Raw genomic sequence first — 18,508 nt, forward strand, 5'->3', positions numbered from 1 at the left:
GAGGACATTTTGCATCCCATTTTTTATGGTTGTTTTTAAAGGCCTGTTTGGTTTCCCAAAAGCAAGTCTATGACTTTATAAATCAGACTTTGCCTTGTTTAAACAATGATAAATCAAGTGGTAAATATGCAAATATGATAAAGGTCAAGGAAACAGCAGCCCGACAACAGAAATAACATAAAGACATCTATATTTTATCAAACGGTTTTCAACAATAAATAGGTGTCTATACAATTTATCAAGCTTCAAACTACCCGTCTCAAATAGATAAAACGAATAAAATTAAAAGAGACTAATAGATAGATATGAATGGTTCACAATGATTGTGGTCAAAACTGATCAGAAAACCACAGTGATATACTTAAGCGTGTTGTTCAATTATTTTATATTTTAACCACAAGCCGAAATTTTATAATTCTACTAATACCATAAATTTGTGAACATTCGTTTTATCATGACTAACTGCATCACGAAGTGAATCTTGAAAGACCATTAATTTGCTTATAACTGAAGCGTTGATGTCGATATTCGATATTTCGAATGATTAAAACAAATATTATTTTCATTAGCATTCTACACTCAACAGCAAAAGTAACGCATGACCACCGTTAATTTCTTTTTAATTTATTATTCATAAATTGCTACATCTTTAACACTAAGGATAGAAATGGTCCAACATTTTGACATATTGGTTTTAAAGGAATAAATTTGGTAAATTTCAAGAATTTCGAAATAGCAATTTTTTTTCTTTGAAACTCCAATGCCGGATTAGAATGAAGTTTCCTTCATTAGCTCTAGGATTATTTCCACTCATTGCCTAAAAAAAAGAATTAATTTTCACGTAATTATAAAGTAAAACCATTCAAGAGAAAACTAGTAAAAGTTCAGGTTGCGTTTCTTATGTTGCTGAGTATATCTATAGTTTTGAAAAATCTTAAACACAGGTGATAATCAATTTCTGTATTTAAAGTTTATAGATGAGCAATTTAAATATATGTTGTGTTCATTCAAGATCAAAGATACAAAAGGTACATAAAATGTTTCTTGCTGGGCATAAAATTTAATGAAATGATAAATGTGTTTCAATAAAATCCTTTACTTTAAAAGATATTCGGAATGTCTGAGTGATTTTTATTTAATGAGAGTATTTTTTTATAACATTGTAGATAGGATCTTACGATATTTGTACAATACTTTTAAAGGATGCGCAGAAATCGTAATTGCCTAGCATTATTGCTTAGCAATGAAATATGTAGTTGGTATATGTAGGTTGTTTTTTGCAAGTTATTTTTTTTTTTAGTTACCGATTTTTTTACCGCTTTGTTTTAACAATAGCACATGCATATTAACACCACGATATCCTTTTATGTAATTGGATATCCTGCATTTTCCATGATTTACCATACAATGAAAATTATTGCTGAAAGGACCCCTCCTCACTCATTAAAATCCACCCTTTAGCATTAACCAAACTTAGGTGTAAGCTAGATTTAACCATATCTCGTGAGTGTATCTAATATTTACAGTAATTTTGGTGCTAAAACAAATTGTGTGTAGCAGAGAGTTAATAAATACAAGTGTACTTTTTGTTATTGTGGAAATAACGTTGTGACCAAGGTTACAATTCCTTCGAGCAAAGTGAATTGTACTTTTTTTGCTCTCTCGTTTATTCTAGTTTTTATAGCTATCAAACGTTTGATATTTTTGCTTCCCAATGGAGTGTACCTGGCGAAGGATATTCTGAAAACACTTGAATTTGCACATGGAAATAGGTGGCATACATTATTATAATTTATATAAGGATAAAACTACTGGTCATATAAAGGCCCAAAACGCAATAATATTTGAAGTAACCAGTCATGCTTTTCAGGAGAATCTCATTTGTTGAGGAAGACAGAGTTAGGTCCTTGTGCAGCTGGTCAATCTTTATTTTTCTATGTAGCGTTTTGTGGACTTGTTCGTCTTGTCGTCATTTGTTTTCTTTTTTTGTCATGACGTTGTCAGTTTTTCTTCGGATTATGAGTGTTCGGTAGCTTATGTGTCTTTTTTTAAAAAACAATCATTAACCATGCATTTCTATTAAGATCATATTTCATAAATTGTGCAATAGTGGATACCGACCAAGTATCCATTGGTAATTTAAATTGTAAAAAGCATATATGTAAATGATTTGACCCTTTTATCAAATTTAAAAAAACAGATTTTTTAAGCATTAATACGATTATGAAAATTTTCAAATATTCAAACATTTAATTAAAATGGTATTAAAATAAAAAGAAAAAATATTTACAAAAGAAATTATCATACACAACAACGGATCTCTGTCATATAATTTTCTCATGATTATGCATAAGGTAAACACGATTATGAGCGATTTTATTTAATACCCAAATATAATACATTGAAAAGATACAGATTGGCGTTTATATTGATATAATTATAAAAGTGTTGGAAGTTACAAGCCTTTGTGGAATGTAGACAGACCGTGGTGAATGAGATCACATATAATTTTGTTTTCATTTCAGATCTATATTATGATGTTGTCCTGTTGATATAGTAAATGGAAACATGCGAGTCAGGTACGTACGTTTACATCTAATATCCAATATTTTGATTTAAAAAGGGAAAAAATGTTTCCTGTTTCTAGGTGGGTATTTTGCCAATGTCTTTTGTTTTAGTTCACATTGTTATTTGTATATTATGTTTGCGTGTTGTCATTGCTGTTTGTTAATGCTTTTCAATAACTAATGATAATTCATCAGTTGATGACTTCTGATAAGTTAGACATATTGAGGATTAAATATAATAGTTTTGAAATAACTATAATTTACATTTTTCAAAAGTAACATTATACAGGTCGACAAAGATTATAGCAAGTGTAAATCAAAATCTTTTAACCAATACTTATTTCTACATTTTACTGTGGAAACATAGAAGATTAAAGAATCACAAAACTATATTTTATTTTGGTATTATTACTTTAAACAATGAAATGGAAAGTCAATATATTAATATAATGTCTATTGATCTTCAGTTAGACGAATAATTTATTTCAATTCAAATTGATATACGGCTTGAATTACTAGGCAAAATTGAATTATGTTAGCACTGGCTATTAGAAGCATCACCGGTTATTTTTGAATAGATAATCTGTATTCCAAAAGGTCCTTAGTGTGCGCCTTTGGTAGCTGATCCCATATTGTACTCATTTGAGCAAAACCTTACAAACGACAACAAGAAAAACAATCTACAATTTCACATCCATCTTTATTTCAGTACATGTATCTAATATACACACATGAACTTGACATCAAGAGTTACCATATAGACAAGAAAATCTGCTCCATAACTTTATGACAACTCAATACTTTGACAAACGTGATAATACAATTTTCCATCGTCACCTTCTAATTCTTGAGAAGTACATGTAGCATTACCGTTTCATCCCCCTGTCCGCCTTTATGCATCCAAATTGTAAAGATATGCCAGAACACTTTCTCATTATGGCAATCTTATTAACAGATTATATACTTGACTAGCCAACCTTCTCAACAGGGCTATGCGAAAGAGCTCCGAAATAGTTGATCGTCGCAGTGTCTGTCTCAAATTAATTGTAGCCGTTGAAAAGTAAGTTAAAACTCTTTAATTGTTCCATCATGGTCATCACGGTCCCTCTGCTATATATGAAAATAAGAAGATGTGGTATGATTGCCAATGTGTCAACTATACTTAAGAGACCAAATGGCGTAGAAATTAACAACTATAGGTCACCGTACGGCCTTAAACAATGAGCAAAACCCATACCGTATAGTAAGCTATAAAAGACCCCGAAATGACAAATGTAAAACAATTCAAACGAGAAAATTAACGGCCTGATTTACTGTGGATTCATTTGTTTTCGTGGGCACTAATGTTCGTGGATTGAGGAAAACTTGCATTTTGGTGGATACTTAATTTCGTGGTATTGCCAAAATCTGCATACAAGCCTATAGCAAATTTATAATTCGTTGAACATTTAAATTCGTGGTTCACCTTTACCCAAGAAAATTGGTACCCAACTGATATAAAATGAAACCGCAGTATGCACAAAACAATAAACAAAAATCAAATATGATATACAGCAACAAACCACAACCACTGAATTACAGGCTCCTGACTTGGGACATGCACATTCAGAATGTGGCCGGGTTAAACATGTTTGTTAGCGCCAAACTCTGTCCCTAACTTGGGATAGTGGTGTAACAGTTCATCTGTCTATTACTAGTTCCACTATGCCATGCACTGACACTTAATAAGGATCTGACTTTGGAATATGACATTATGTCAAATGATATTTGGAAAAGCGAATGCTGATGCTTATCATATGAATTTACAGAAATATCATGTTCGTATTTGGTATAACGTATCGGAAATAATTTCGACCAATGATATTTTGCAAAAAAACACTTACAACATAGTGTGCTAACATAACTAAAAAAAAAGCATATATTTGACTGAGTATAAATACGTTCACAACAATATCAGAGGATTTTTTGTTCAATTTGTTCTTTCATAGGAAAATTCAAACAGGTACCGACTTATTTTCATTGTTGAAGGCCGCACGGTTGCAATAATTGCTTACATCCACTTCCATTGGATAGTTGTCGCATAGGCAATCATATCACATCTCCTTATTTTCATTTCAAAAAGAGGATCTAATGTAAAGTTTAAGAATTGGTGTGAAACGGTTATGTCCAAATAGAAAACTTAAAGATCTAGGTTTGACTAAATATCTTTAAAATTCAGGTTAGTTTTAAAAATATTTATTCCAACAAATCTTCGCATATCAATGTAAAACACTTGAAATAAATATCTAAAATTCAGAAACAAACAAAGTCTGTCTCCTAAAAAATCATGTTAACGACCAAGAATATATATATATAATTATATGTTTACGAAATATCTACGATTTACAAACTACTGATTTACAAAGGGAAACATGTTTCCTATTAAAGGAAATGGAGAGTATATACAAGTTATTTTTAATAAACCTTATATTGTCTGGGTCAGCAATATTAGTTTGTGTATACAAATATATATTAAATGAGACATTTAAACGTTTTTAAGTGCGTCCTTCAGACTTATTTCGGTTTTCAACAATCAAACTGAAACCACACTAATGCACCAGCTAACAAAACTTATAACCATATTGTACACATCTCCAAGTAGATCTTAATTTAAGATATCATAGTGAAAGGAAATACTTTTAATTTTGAAGTATTTTCGTATTGTTTCCAATTGCTTGTAGACCTCCCTTTTAAAATCTCAGTGCATTATATACAAATGTAACCGATAATTGAGGCTTCTCTTAATTTTAAAATATGAATAGTAGGACATTGGGAAAAGACGTTAAAATCTTATATAATCAACAATGATTAATAATGCATTGTTTTGTATGATATAAATTGTATGTTACAGTGAAAACAATGTATGTATACTGTTCCCGCATGTTTGACAACCATTAAAAGTGTTACTGAAATTGTTGAACGTGCTACTGTTTGTCAATTAACGTAATAATAAGATACCGGTGCACTCTTCTGCATTTTGATATTAACGAACACATACATTTCTTTCTTTGAAAATATACATTAAATTTAACATTTATGTAATTAAAATTGACTGAAAGTATCATACGGGTTTATAGTGTATACAGAACCCGTGGTTTACAATTATTATTATTTTCATTTTTTAATATTCGCTTTAGATCTTTAGTTTGATATTTTCTTTATGATGAAGTCACAGTCGGGTACAATCTGTACCAGTTCATCAAAATGTAATACAAAATAAAAAAAATATAGACTGGTTTGTCTATCCATTATCCCGTTTTTTTCAAAGTGATCCGATTGACAAAGTAGATGCAATACTAATAATGTTTTATTTCAAACCAGGATCCGTTTGTTTCTGTTGTGTCACTGTTTATCGATAGTAAACATTTAAAAAAAATGTGTACTGAACTGCTACTACAATTGTATTTGTTAAAACAGATGTAAAAACTAGATATCATACGTTTTGTCAACTATGTTCACTGAAAACGTTGTCAAAATATACTTGTGTATTATGAAATCAAATACACTGATTGTTTGGTGGCTAAACTCCGATAAAGAGCCCATGTAGAATGGAACCAAAGCATTTCCATACATATTTGCAACGTCAATATAGGACGATAAAGAATTAACTGGTGTTCAAACAATTGCTAGAGATTATATTTGATTTTGAAATTGCAGTATGAAATAAGAATCATGTCTTCTACAACGGAGTCCATACTTATGATATCAAAATAGAACGTTCTTATTGTAACTGTAATTACCATAAAATTGAGCTTTTATACATATATGTTGAAAACAAACATAGTGCTATTAAAACTGTAATTACTTTGCATTATCTTGCATCATATTGTTTTCTTTGGAACCATTTCTAATTTCAATTGGGAAGATCACAACATGCAAGTCCTTCAGCTTTTACATTGACAGATAATATGCATTATGTAAACATTCAAAAGCTTTATTTTATTTGTAGTTTAAAATCTTTTTATTTCATACATTGATTAATTTGGACCATCGGAGATTCTTTTCTAGTTAAATTGTGTTGAAAAGAGTGTACATATATTATTTAATTACTATTACGATATCGCATCAAACACCAATAATTTATCATCAAATTTAAATGGATTCTACATGACAGCATTTTTTAAAGAAATCTTTTTGCTCATTCATTGATCGATTTTTGTTCGCTTAACGTCCAGCGACGAATATTTGATGCACATTCAGGATGTGAATTTTAAATAATTCGAAAGTAATTCCATTTAGGAATGGTAGAATTAAACAATATACACTTTACAACTAGATCAATTTGTAAAAACAATTTTGTAGCAATGAAATGTTAAAACTCATCAAATTGTTATCAATGTTTGTTTTTTTTTTTAAATCTGCCACTTCAATTGCAATAAACAAATACAAAACTGGGAAAATATATATCAAAGAATTCATGACTTTTTGGATTGTTTTCGTATTTTAGTCTTGCTTAATGTATGTTCAGTTCAGAGTATCAACATCTAGAATTATCAGTGAAATGCAGTATTGTTTGGAAATGTGAATTTATTCGTAATCTTTAAAGTTTGAATAGTTGACAATACTATCACAAATTTGAAGTGAATCGCTGTCAGAAAATATTGATAGTTTGTAAACATTGGGATAACCTATGTTGAATCTATTATTACAGTTTAAACAAAAGTGGCGATGAGAAATTTACATGAAGAATGGTATAATATTTCAATCTCTATACTGCATAGTACATTTCACCTTTTTCTTGGCCTTAATTATGAAATACAACTAAAAGATGCACGAATATATAATATATGTATAACGTGCCAGTCCATTCGTTCCGTTGGTTGATAAAGTCAAGCGTTTGGTTTTGTCCGGTTTTATGGACTTCCCCCTTTTTTAAATTCACATTGGATGTCGGTGTTATTGTTAATACTTTTTTGTATAACGGTTGCCATATTATAGTCTTTATTTGTTTTGTTATCGAGATAGTTCAGGGAAAGGCGCATCGAAAATGTCATCGTCTTTAGACGGAGCGAACAATTTTAAAGCTCTAGCCTTATTGATACGACATTGAGCGGTCACAAGTCTACTTAATCCTGAAACTGAAAAGGTCACAAAAAAAAAACGAGGCGGTTATACAGTTATTTAGTGATTGCATAAGTTCGTTCATTCAATAATTGACCCACATTTTTAAAAATTCTTTTTTAGTGTAGGAGTATGTTTACAAAATCGACATGAATAATGCATGCACATTGAAACACTAAACTAGTCTTCACAAATTAACGTCAACTTGGACAGAAATACATCAAAAATTTGAAAATCGTCTTTGGTAGATATTGACTGTAAACATCAACGTTAACATCAAAATAAACAATATCAACCTTCATAAATGTTTACTGAAATAAGTAGGCTCTTTAGGTGTGGTTCTTGTCACACAGCAGTTCTAATACTTTGCATGCAAGACAACTTGTCATTTGGATGAAATTTATACTAACTTAAGTGTCGTGTCAATGAAAAGGCGGAGAAGGTATACCGTGGACAATATCTGGTCTCTTTATTTTGAAAACTTCTAAAAACTGTCTAGATTCGGAGCAATTAAGAGTTTGACCTATGATCACATTTAAATACTTACCAGGCGAGAGTTGATATGTCTTAAAACCAGTTAAACCCAGACCCTGTCACAAATTTAACACATTGTCAGTGCTTAATATTTTTTTCTAAAAGTTTTTGCTTCTTAGGAAGTTTGTGTTCCTGACGGATCATATATGTAGATAGTCTCTTTTATTAGTTCACAATGATTCTATACTCGGCGCATTTTTTAGCCAAACATATATTGTATTCATTGTCTATTTCTTCAGTTCAAAATATTTTGGTTTTCTTTGTCTTGCAGTTGCTGTTTAACGAAATTGTCAGCAAAAATAACTTTTATTATCTTATTCATATATTGTATAGGCAATGGGAAATCTAGTGACAAAATATTACCTCCCCTGTAAATATTGAAAACTAGATCTTCTCAATGTTTGTCCCATTTTAGCAAGGACGCTATCAATTATGGATTCACGGGAAAACGATCTGGTAAATAGTGAAAGTAGAAATAAGTTGAAATAAAAACAAAACTTCCATTCAATGTTATCATTTCCCTCCTTAAGTAGCAAACGACGAGTACAGCAGGCTATAGAAGCTTGATGTAAAATTGGTTTAAAATGTTGCTATGCGAATAAATTTCTGGAGTACTAACTTCAAATTATTTTTCTACTGGATGTATACCTTTCTGGAACATGCTAATTATCCGAATATATATACAGCTAGATCAGAGAAAGTCAGGCAAAATTCCAAAGGAATCGATTGATATATGTAGCAAAGATTGGCACTTTTGAAATTAAGTTACTAAGCAAATTCAAACGGACCTTATCTCGATGTAAACATTCAATGTGAATAAATCGAGAAGACCGCAAATACATGTACAAAAAAACGAGACGACCTTTTCTTAAAATTGTATAAAAAATAGTAGAAAGATACCTATAAAAATAGTTATCTTTAATTTCTTAACCTGCACAGACAGACTTTTAAATTTTTATATTCACAAAAAGACTATATTTCTATTAAGAATGTACATGTGTGCTCGATAACTTAGGTGTGAAAAAATAAGTATAAATTGAGAACTTGTAACATGCTAAGGACTTTTTGGAACACTCCGAAAATTGGTGACCCGAAAGATCTTTAGATCTTGTATGTTCATATTTTTTTCCAATTTTTTTATCAATATGCAGCAAAGATTGGCAGTTTTTAAATCTCAGTTTCACAAGTTTCTAATGCAGTTATCTCGATGAATACTGAACATTAAACATCGTGTATTTGCATGTATATTTCTAATAACACAGTTTAACAATTAATTTATTTAAAATGAACAATTATTATTTGGAAATAATTTTTGATCAGTATCGTCCCCGGCATTGTTTTATCATTGACTTTCTCGACTCTATCATAAGAAGAGTGAATTTTCTTTTGTTTTCGTTCACTGGATATCCCACTGTAGGCAAATCTCCATTTTTGAAGATTGCATATTGACCGTTAGACTTTTGCATTTTTAAGTTTTGTTATGTTGCTGTGTGAATGGATAAAGTGTAGACTGGTTCCATGTCCTTTTTCTGTTTGGCTCTGACTCAGATACCCGTATGCTGCAGAGGAGAGAACCAGCCTAGGAAAAAGGGAATCATTCGGATACCATCTTTTAAAAATTCTCATAAATGATAATCTGTCTACCAGGTAATCCGAGAATTTATATGTAATAACCCTTCAGTATTCATCAAATCCATTCAATTTTAAAGTGTTTGTGAGCTGTTTATATTTGTCAGTTAAAACTTGAAAATTATACCTGAAAATTTTGTTTCAGTAACAACAAAGTAAAAAGCGTTTAAAATGAATTTTAAAGTTTCACAAAATAGGCAAAATTGAACACACATTAGTTAATGTAAAATTGATAATTATATGAATGTCAATAAATAGCTCAATAATGTACCAGTAATTATAGTATCTTTTCCAGGTTTGGGTCATGTTCAGATTTTTTTTATTTTAAAATTCACATTTAGATTTCAATGTTTATTCCTGGCTAAAAATCAATTCAAAATTCACAGATATATTTTACAACATGCTTTTAGACTAAATATCTCAAGGGCACACAAGGGTAAAAGTTTGGAAAATGAAATCAAATATGAGTTATTTGCTCCTTTGTTAAGGCCAAACGACAACACTAGGCTTTTAGTCTTTTTTTTTTTGTCCCAGATTTTTTAAGGTTTACTGTCTCATTGTCAACTTTATACCACATACATGTATACATAAAGAATGTAAGGTCCCATAATGCTATTAGTCCAAACCTTGATATGAAGAAAATAAAATTTTTCTATCTGCATTGCATTGTATTGCATTATCAATTCTGAGTATATTTATTTTACACTTATTTCAAAATTTTATTGCTATTTAGAGATAAAGAGAAACAAATAAAGACAAAAATGTGTCAAACATAGCTCATATCTTAACAGAGGATTTACTTCGGATACCATAAATTACTTATCATACTTTTAAGTAGACCACTTGTCGAAAACCTTAGATAATATAGAATTTATAATGTAAAATAACAATGTGATCGATGACCGAGCGAACTATTTTTTTTTTAATGAAATGGGATAAAAAGTATATAAATCTGCCATATGAAACTGTTTTGTGGGATTATATCATCAGGCGGATAGCTCCTCAGTTGTAAGTATACAATGTAATATTTCTTAATCTCGGTATATTCTAATTACAAAACGAATACGGTGACCTATAGTTGTTAATTTCTGTGTCATTTGGTCTCTTGTGGAGAGTTGTCTCATTGGCAATCATACCACATCTTCTTTTTTATATTATACCATGCTAAAAACATCAGTTCATAGTTAGACTTTACATTTTTGGATCTGAAGTAACATTGGATATACATCCGATGTTAGTACTACATCAGCTGCTGCTGTCAATATAAAGGTCTGTCATTGATACGAGAGTTCAAACACGCAATTGGTACCCAAGAGCGAACCATACTATTTTAAAATGTTACATCGGTTTCAACTGGTGTCAAGATTGATATTCCCCTTGGGTGCTCCATAGGCAGGAATGCAAAAGTAACCGCCTTGATGGTGTCTAGTGTTAGCAAATGGGCATCAAATCAATTTACAGAACTTTTCTGCAATGCTTTGTTTTATTTTGTTTCGCAGTTCTCATGTAGATCTTTAAAGTTTCGGCTAATTAGTAAAAAGTGTGATAATGATAAAAGTGGCCAACTTCTAATGGTCAATTTAAGGAATCCTAAGGAAAAGGACAAATGTGGTTACAGTTGCTTCATTGAATTGGGACACAATGTTTTAAGTGTTTACAACGTACTGACGGACTGACGGAGGAACAGACACCAAGTAATGACAAAAACTATCTTATCAATCAACATGTATTCTTCAATAAGGTTGATGTGTCATTGTATATTTGTTCCTCCTAAATGCTCTCCCTCTAGAAACTTCTGATGTAAACAGTGCTATAATATCTGTTCGTTATTGAACAACTAGTATACCCCCTTTATTCTGGCAGGAACTAATACTTTAATATATTTCTTCCAATGGAAACAATATTCCAGAATGTTTCTTCCATTTGGAATTTATAATATAAAGCAACAGATGTATCCACGGAGCATGATGTGTATGAATAAATTTTTATTTATCAAACTTTCAAAGATCGATGAATTGACATATTTGTATTGATGTGTTAATTTCTTTTTAGACTAAATTGAAAAAAAAATAAAGAAAGGCATGATATAACTACTAGTAACTTAAATGCTATGTCTGAATTACTATACAAAACCTTGTTAAGTATATTCGGAATGAAAAAGTTGTGATGAAAATACAGGTGTTAGATTTGTATAAATAAATAACAAATATCTTTTTCCTAAGTGCAGTGAAGAATGGCTAGAAGATAATCCTTTCAACATAATTCAAATAAAAAAGTAGTCTTGATCTTCACAAGTGACTATATTTATATTTGCTTGCATTTCTTAAATTATGAATTTGATCAAATGGGTCTATAGATATTTTGTTATTTGAATTTGAGCACGTGGCAACACGACGATTGCATTTGTCCCACGTTTACCATCATGACATATAAAACCAATGTCAGTATGTTTTTAATGAGAGGTTCATACTTTTTTTGTGTTTTTTTTTGTTTGATAAAGGTACTATAATCGCTGATGTGATATTTAATTCGACTTCTGATGGATACAGTGTGACATAATGACGATATATGATACTTTTTTACGGTATTTTATATCATTACAAAGTTTTCACAGGGTTAATTTCAGTGCTGGAGTCTTCTTTTTTGTGTCTATTTTCAGATACACGTATTTTGATTGTGTTTTTCTTTTGAAATGTGTGGTGTTTTCATATATCGTATAGTGACGGAATCTATTAAATACTCTTCTATGCTCTAGCTTAGTCGGGACTTCCGAGATATAAAAATCGGTATGGACTATAATATCCCAAATGGGATTTACATTTACAATGTATTGGAAAAACATTAAGTTTGGATTTGGGTGGAAATATATAAAAAATGAATTTGTTAATATCAAAGTAACAACTTTTGGTTAGAAATTTTTTCCAGAAACTTAATTTTAGAGGTCAATCCCTCTGAAAGTCTAAGTTTTGAATTTTTCAAGTAAACAATTTAACAAATAACTAACTACAACTTCAACACATTAAGGATGTATTCTCCTGACGTTTCAGTCTCGTTGAAATCTCGTTCTGGAATTATTTCCAAAACATGTGATACTAGTGGAAAATAGCAATGAATTTAATAAATATCATAATCAAACTGAACTCTGTGAAAAAAATGTGTATTTACAATAAGTAGTTTTTGAGTAATAAATTTTTCAAAATTTTATTACCAATCAAGTCAGTCTTTTTAGCCATATTTTTGAGAAAATGGGTGTGGGGTACAATAAATGATTTTACCAGAAACATGTACATCCCATATCATTTTTTTCTATTCAAATTTCTGAGACATGTATTTTTTCAATCATTCATAACAAAGAAGTTGAAATAATATGCAGTTTGTTCTTAAAACAGAGAAAAATCATATTATTATAATATTAAATTTACAAAATTGACAGCATGGTAAATTTGACACGAAAAAGCATCAAAATATGATAAAACGTTTTTATATTAACACCTACCTATAGTTTTTTAAGTTAAATTTATTCAGATTGGTCCACTTCATCTTTATTGAAAGTATGAACAAAAGTTTAATTGTAGAACTGTGATTTTTTTCACAATAATAGCCCAAAAATGGGCAAAAACTGATGAAAAATGGGAAAATCATCAAAATTGGGTACTTTCAAAGGGCTGTAGCAAAAAAAGAAGTGCACCACCATATGATTTTTTCTTCTCCAATTATTTTTTTACAGTCATAAAAACCCAAAAATCAGGTTAAGTAAAAAAGTTTAATTGTAGAAATTTTTGGCTCCTCAGAGGTGTACATCCTTTATAATATTAATTGATTGTATTTTACATCCCCAAAAAAATTTGGCACTTTGCACACATTAATATCATGTCTCATTTTACATATTATAATCTAAACGAACTACTACATGTAGTATCATACTTAATTTAAGCGATTGTTCTCAATCTGGTAATTGCCAATAATATGTTCACACATCCAAGTATCATTTCAATGGTCGTTACAAAATGACAATTACCATAGTTATCGGGTATACAAATTTGACATAAGACATCGAACCTCACTGATAGATGATTAAGACATTTATATTATTAAGTAAAATGTGTTAACTGATATATTGAAAAATAAGCCAATTAGATTATTTTATTTCTGTGATCAACAAATTCATGCATATATTAGTTCCAGTTAGTATTAAATATGAACAACTTGGCATTATTTCTATTTTAACCAATTATAGTCAGAACAGCGATTTTTGCAACTGTCAATTTAACTTAAAGAGGACTGGCATCCGAGGCAAAATACTGTATACTAGTATATTACTTTACAATCATGTTTTTTAATTTGAAATCATAAAGTGTAACAGTTTTGAATTGAGGTGTACCTCATAGCATGAATACAGATATATTTCTTATTTTGCATTCGAAAACAGAAAAGTAAAACAACTTAGTTATATTGCAATGAAGTGACACTGAGAGCAACAAAGTTCATATGACGATTTAATTCACGGAACACATAATTTAAATCTCTCATAAATAGGAAAGTAATTGAACGACACCTTCAATACATTTTAATTGCAGATCTCCTGCCTGGTTAGTATAATCGCAGTACATACTTTTTTATTAGATATTTCTGAAGAAGGATTTGATATACAAACATACGACTGTCTTTTTGGATAAATATGAGAAAATAAATGATGTAGTTTAGATAGCAACCTAGATTACAGGTAGGACAAGATAAACATTTACTATAATTTCTATGTTATAAATGTGACGGGTACATTTGTAAATGTTATTGATTGAAACTGTAAAAAAGAAACAGTGGATTAGAATTATAATGTCAATGCGTACTTTCCTTACAACTTTTATGAAGGAAAACCATGAATATGTGAGTGACCAGATAATATACGTTATATGCGTTACTTCATGGGAAATATTGTGTAATTAAAAAAAAAAAACACCAGGACAGGTATCAATTCTAACTTGTATGTACATATAATATTTCAGAATTTGTTATTAAATCGACCAGTAATTTGACTCTTACAACATTTTCATTTAAGTTGTTGGAGTTATTAAATTGTATTCATTTTTCATTTTCGATAATGTCCATTAATCTTGAGACTAAAAAAGACATATAATTCATATCAGAAATTGATATTGTTTAAACATAACAAATACAATTATTTGGGTTTCAACTCTAAGTATTCTTATATGATTATTCTCTTTTTAATAAGAAGAGTAATTGTTTTGGGTGATTGAATACGAGCTACAGTAAGGCTTTGTGAGCTCGTCCCGCCAAAATTTTGGATTGTGTCCCATTATGCAAAGATTACTACATAATTATATACCTCTGTCTAGTATATATCCATTATAACCAAACTTTCAGCTAAAAGATAGAATTGGATAAAATATCTTGCATACAAAAAATGAAAACAACACGTTATAAATTGCATGTGTCCGGAGCGCTTTTCTGGATTTACCCGTCATCAGGAACGCTCAAAGCCGAATATTTTAAAGCCAAGGATGTATAAGAACTGAAACAGTTGAAGAGCTATATAACCTAAAAGCACCTAAAAAAACCTATCTACGGTCAACTTTGCCTGAGGGAGTTGGAACCTTAGTTTCTAATAATTTTAAGATAGCAAACAATGGAATAGATGTAGATAGTTTTGTTCTCTAACATATACATGTATGTATATGAAACAAATTGTATTTCTCTGTCACGGTTGATTTAGATTTCTACGTGAATACATTTGAAACGTTATTATGATCATGTTAAACAAGTTAATATAGTAACAGATTAGATGCGAAACCCTAGATCTTATCGCCCTCATGATATTTTTTGACAATTTTTGGACCTCAAATTGTCAAAATTTCATAAGGACCATAAGAGCTACGGTTCCGTAGCTAGTAATAGATGCGAAAGAAATAAAATGTGTAAATATCAAGATGGTTTACCGTCGGTTAACCATAAAATCTGGTTGAAGTGTTCTTGATTTGTACTTATCGTGGTCAGATCTATGTACATTATATCATTTTTGACAACGTTATAAAGAAAGTAAACTGTTTTTCTCACTTTTCAAGTTTAAGTATTTCATACTTTTTAATGTAAAAAAAGATAAGATGGCAAATAATAGGGATATTAAAATCGTCCTTGGATACACATATTTAAATACACTTCCATTCAAACACACGATCTCAAGAAGATATTCTTTTTTAATTACTCTTAACTTACAATTTATATTTGTATGGAAACCTATTGTTAAAGCAGCACAAAGGTGTATTATTATACAACCTTATTAATTATTGAATATTTATTCGACATAACTTGGTTTGAGTTTAAAACACATTTAATTTCGTTTAAATACATACAACATGGATCAAATGTACGCCCACTTGTTCCTCATATAGATCGAATATTGAAAGACCATGTAATTCAAAATGCACAAATTATTATTCGACTTTTAGATAACACCCTTATTAATTCAAATCTCACTGACATTTTTAAGATGGGGTGGAAGGCCACATACTTGCCTCATTGATAAGCTATTCAACATAGAATAGTAAGTTAGTCAAAGGTTATGTACTTTTACATAATTACTGAAATTAAAAAAAAAAGATTAGATTTATGTCGGCGAAAATATACGATGAGGGTATTACAACATTGTTGTTTCTTCTTTAAAAGTCCTGGTATTGGTAACTTTTTTAACAGTTATAACATGAAGATTGGTTTGCTTTTTTATCATCTTTATTATTTTTTTGCAGAAAACAAGGATAACAATTCATAGTCAAGCAAAATGACATCGCAGCAAGCAAAAGTGAATGAAGCCGATCTGCAACAAAATGGAAAAGAATCGTCAGCCTTGTCGTACATGCATAATCCACCAAGAATCATGCCTAATTATGGGAAGAAAAAACGCAGCACTCTGCCAAAATCGAACATCTCCAGGGTGCTCTTGTATGACAACGCGACCCAACAACAACAACTGGATGTTAAACTTTCGCACATAAAACTAGAACAAAACCGTGTACGAAGAATACTAGACTTACACAAGCGTTCTTTTCTGTGGAGGCAGAAAAAACGTCAGCAGCACATGGCAGATAATAATATATCATTACCAGACATTCAGCATAATACAAAAGAAAACAGGATACTAAGTAGACTGTCTAGTGAATATTCATATAAATCTCCTAACGTACAACAACATTCTTTTAATAATAATCCAAGAACTAAAAGTGCGTTTTCTGTATCTGATCTAGAGGTGCTAAAACTTCCAGAACTACAAACAAATGGCAAACACGTTATTTTTAAACTGAAAGAGGCTAATGGACAAACGCAAATTTTTCATACAATTGATAATGATGGAATATTTTCTGAATTTGTACCAATGCATTCGTTTTATAACAGAGCATCGGAAGATCCGAGATTTCAAGGACTAGCAGATTCTTTAGCGAGAATTGATATAGAAACGGATGGGTTAAATGAATTAAGCCCTAGTTACAGAAGTCCAAGATTTTCACGGACGGTACACGTGTTACCGGTGAATAACAAAATCAATAACGCCAAAAAAGGCGAGGATATGATCGAAGTGGAAGATCATGATAATGATCATGATAATGATAATGACGAGGATGATTAATAAACTAGGATTTAAACGCATTCAAGAGTAAACATATTATTTATTCGATTCTGACCATCACAGAAAATCATCATGCCTGCTGATAACTTTATCCACTTTTCCATTGATGGAGGATAATTTTCATTGTCCATGGTTTTTACAACAGGTTAAGTTGAATAAAGAATTATTATTTCCATATAGTTATGATAGATGTATGATATGCAGTATTGTTAAACGAAAAACAATCGTACGTTTCATATGAAAAGCTCTAAATCGCTTTGAGCAGCGGCGGATCTCGGGGGAGGGGTAGAGGGCGTACTCTCCCTTTCATCGCCAAGAATTAAAAGAAATCTCATGTTTTTTCACGATATATATAAATTTTTAGCATAAAATCGTCAAAAAATGCTCGCCTTGCTCCACTCGGCAGTATATATTCAAATATTGGGCATTACGCCCCCTTTCAAAAATCCTAGATCCACCCCTGTTGAGTATAGAAAACTAATGATTCAATGAATAAGTGAGGCGTCACAAAAACATTGTTTTCGTTTTTCCTACGTCCATATTTGCCCTAAATTTTCATGCACCCGAACACATTTTGGTTAAGTATCTGTAAAGCCAAGAACATTTTCCTATATAGTCTAGGTATAATATAACAAGAATAAAATAATAAACTTAAACAACTTCGATTCCGTTTTTCTTTTTCTGTCAGGAGGCAAGAAACAAGTGTATATATATATTTTTTGTCCGATAACAAACTTAAAACACGAATGTGTCTATAGTACACGGATGCCCCACTCGCACTATCATTTTCTATGTTCAGTGGATCGTGAAATTGGGGTCAAAACTCTAATTTTGCATTAAAATTAGAAAGATCATATCATAGGGAACATGTGTATTAAGTTTCAAGTTGATTGGACTTCAACTTCATCAAAAACTACCTTGACCAAAAACTTTAACCTGAAGCGGGACAGACGGACGGACGGACGGACAAACGAACGGAAGCACAGACCGAAAAACATAATGCCCCTAGGTGGGGCATAAAAAAATATTTACAACTTCTTTC

The 18,508-nt window shown here is 30.7% G+C and overlaps 1 protein-coding gene across 3 annotated transcripts; it reads left to right on the plus strand.

Moving 5' to 3' along the window:
* The first annotated feature begins 2,424 nt into the window (after positions 1–2,424).
* LOC127705057 (uncharacterized) lies at positions 2,425–17,641 on the plus strand. Of its 3 annotated transcripts, none has more exons than XM_052209327.1 (2): positions 2,425–2,579; positions 16,592–17,641. In XM_052209327.1, exon 2 carries the CDS (start codon positions 16,624–16,626, stop codon positions 17,464–17,466), a length of 843 nt encoding a protein of 280 aa, XP_052065287.1. In that variant the 5' UTR covers positions 2,425–2,579; positions 16,592–16,623; the 3' UTR covers positions 17,467–17,641. The 3 variants fall into 3 exon arrangements, with proteins under 3 accessions (XP_052065287.1, XP_052065288.1, XP_052065289.1); XM_052209328.1 differs by lacking the exon at positions 2,425–2,579 and adding an exon at positions 14,339–14,419; XM_052209329.1 differs by lacking the exon at positions 2,425–2,579 and adding an exon at positions 14,408–14,553.
* Positions 17,642–18,508: the final 867 nt, after the last annotated feature.

The sequence above is a fragment of the Mytilus californianus genome, unplaced genomic scaffold, assembly GCF_021869535.1.
Source record: "Mytilus californianus isolate M0D057914Y unplaced genomic scaffold, xbMytCali1.0.p SCAF_6, whole genome shotgun sequence".
NCBI lineage: Eukaryota > Metazoa > Mollusca > Bivalvia > Mytilida > Mytilidae > Mytilus > Mytilus californianus.

Bases quoted from the DNA above. Each gene is read 5' to 3' on its own strand.
- LOC127705057 (XM_052209327.1), top strand. From the start codon at position 16,624: ATGACATCGCAGCAAGCAAAAGTGAATGAAGCCGATCTGCAACAAAAT.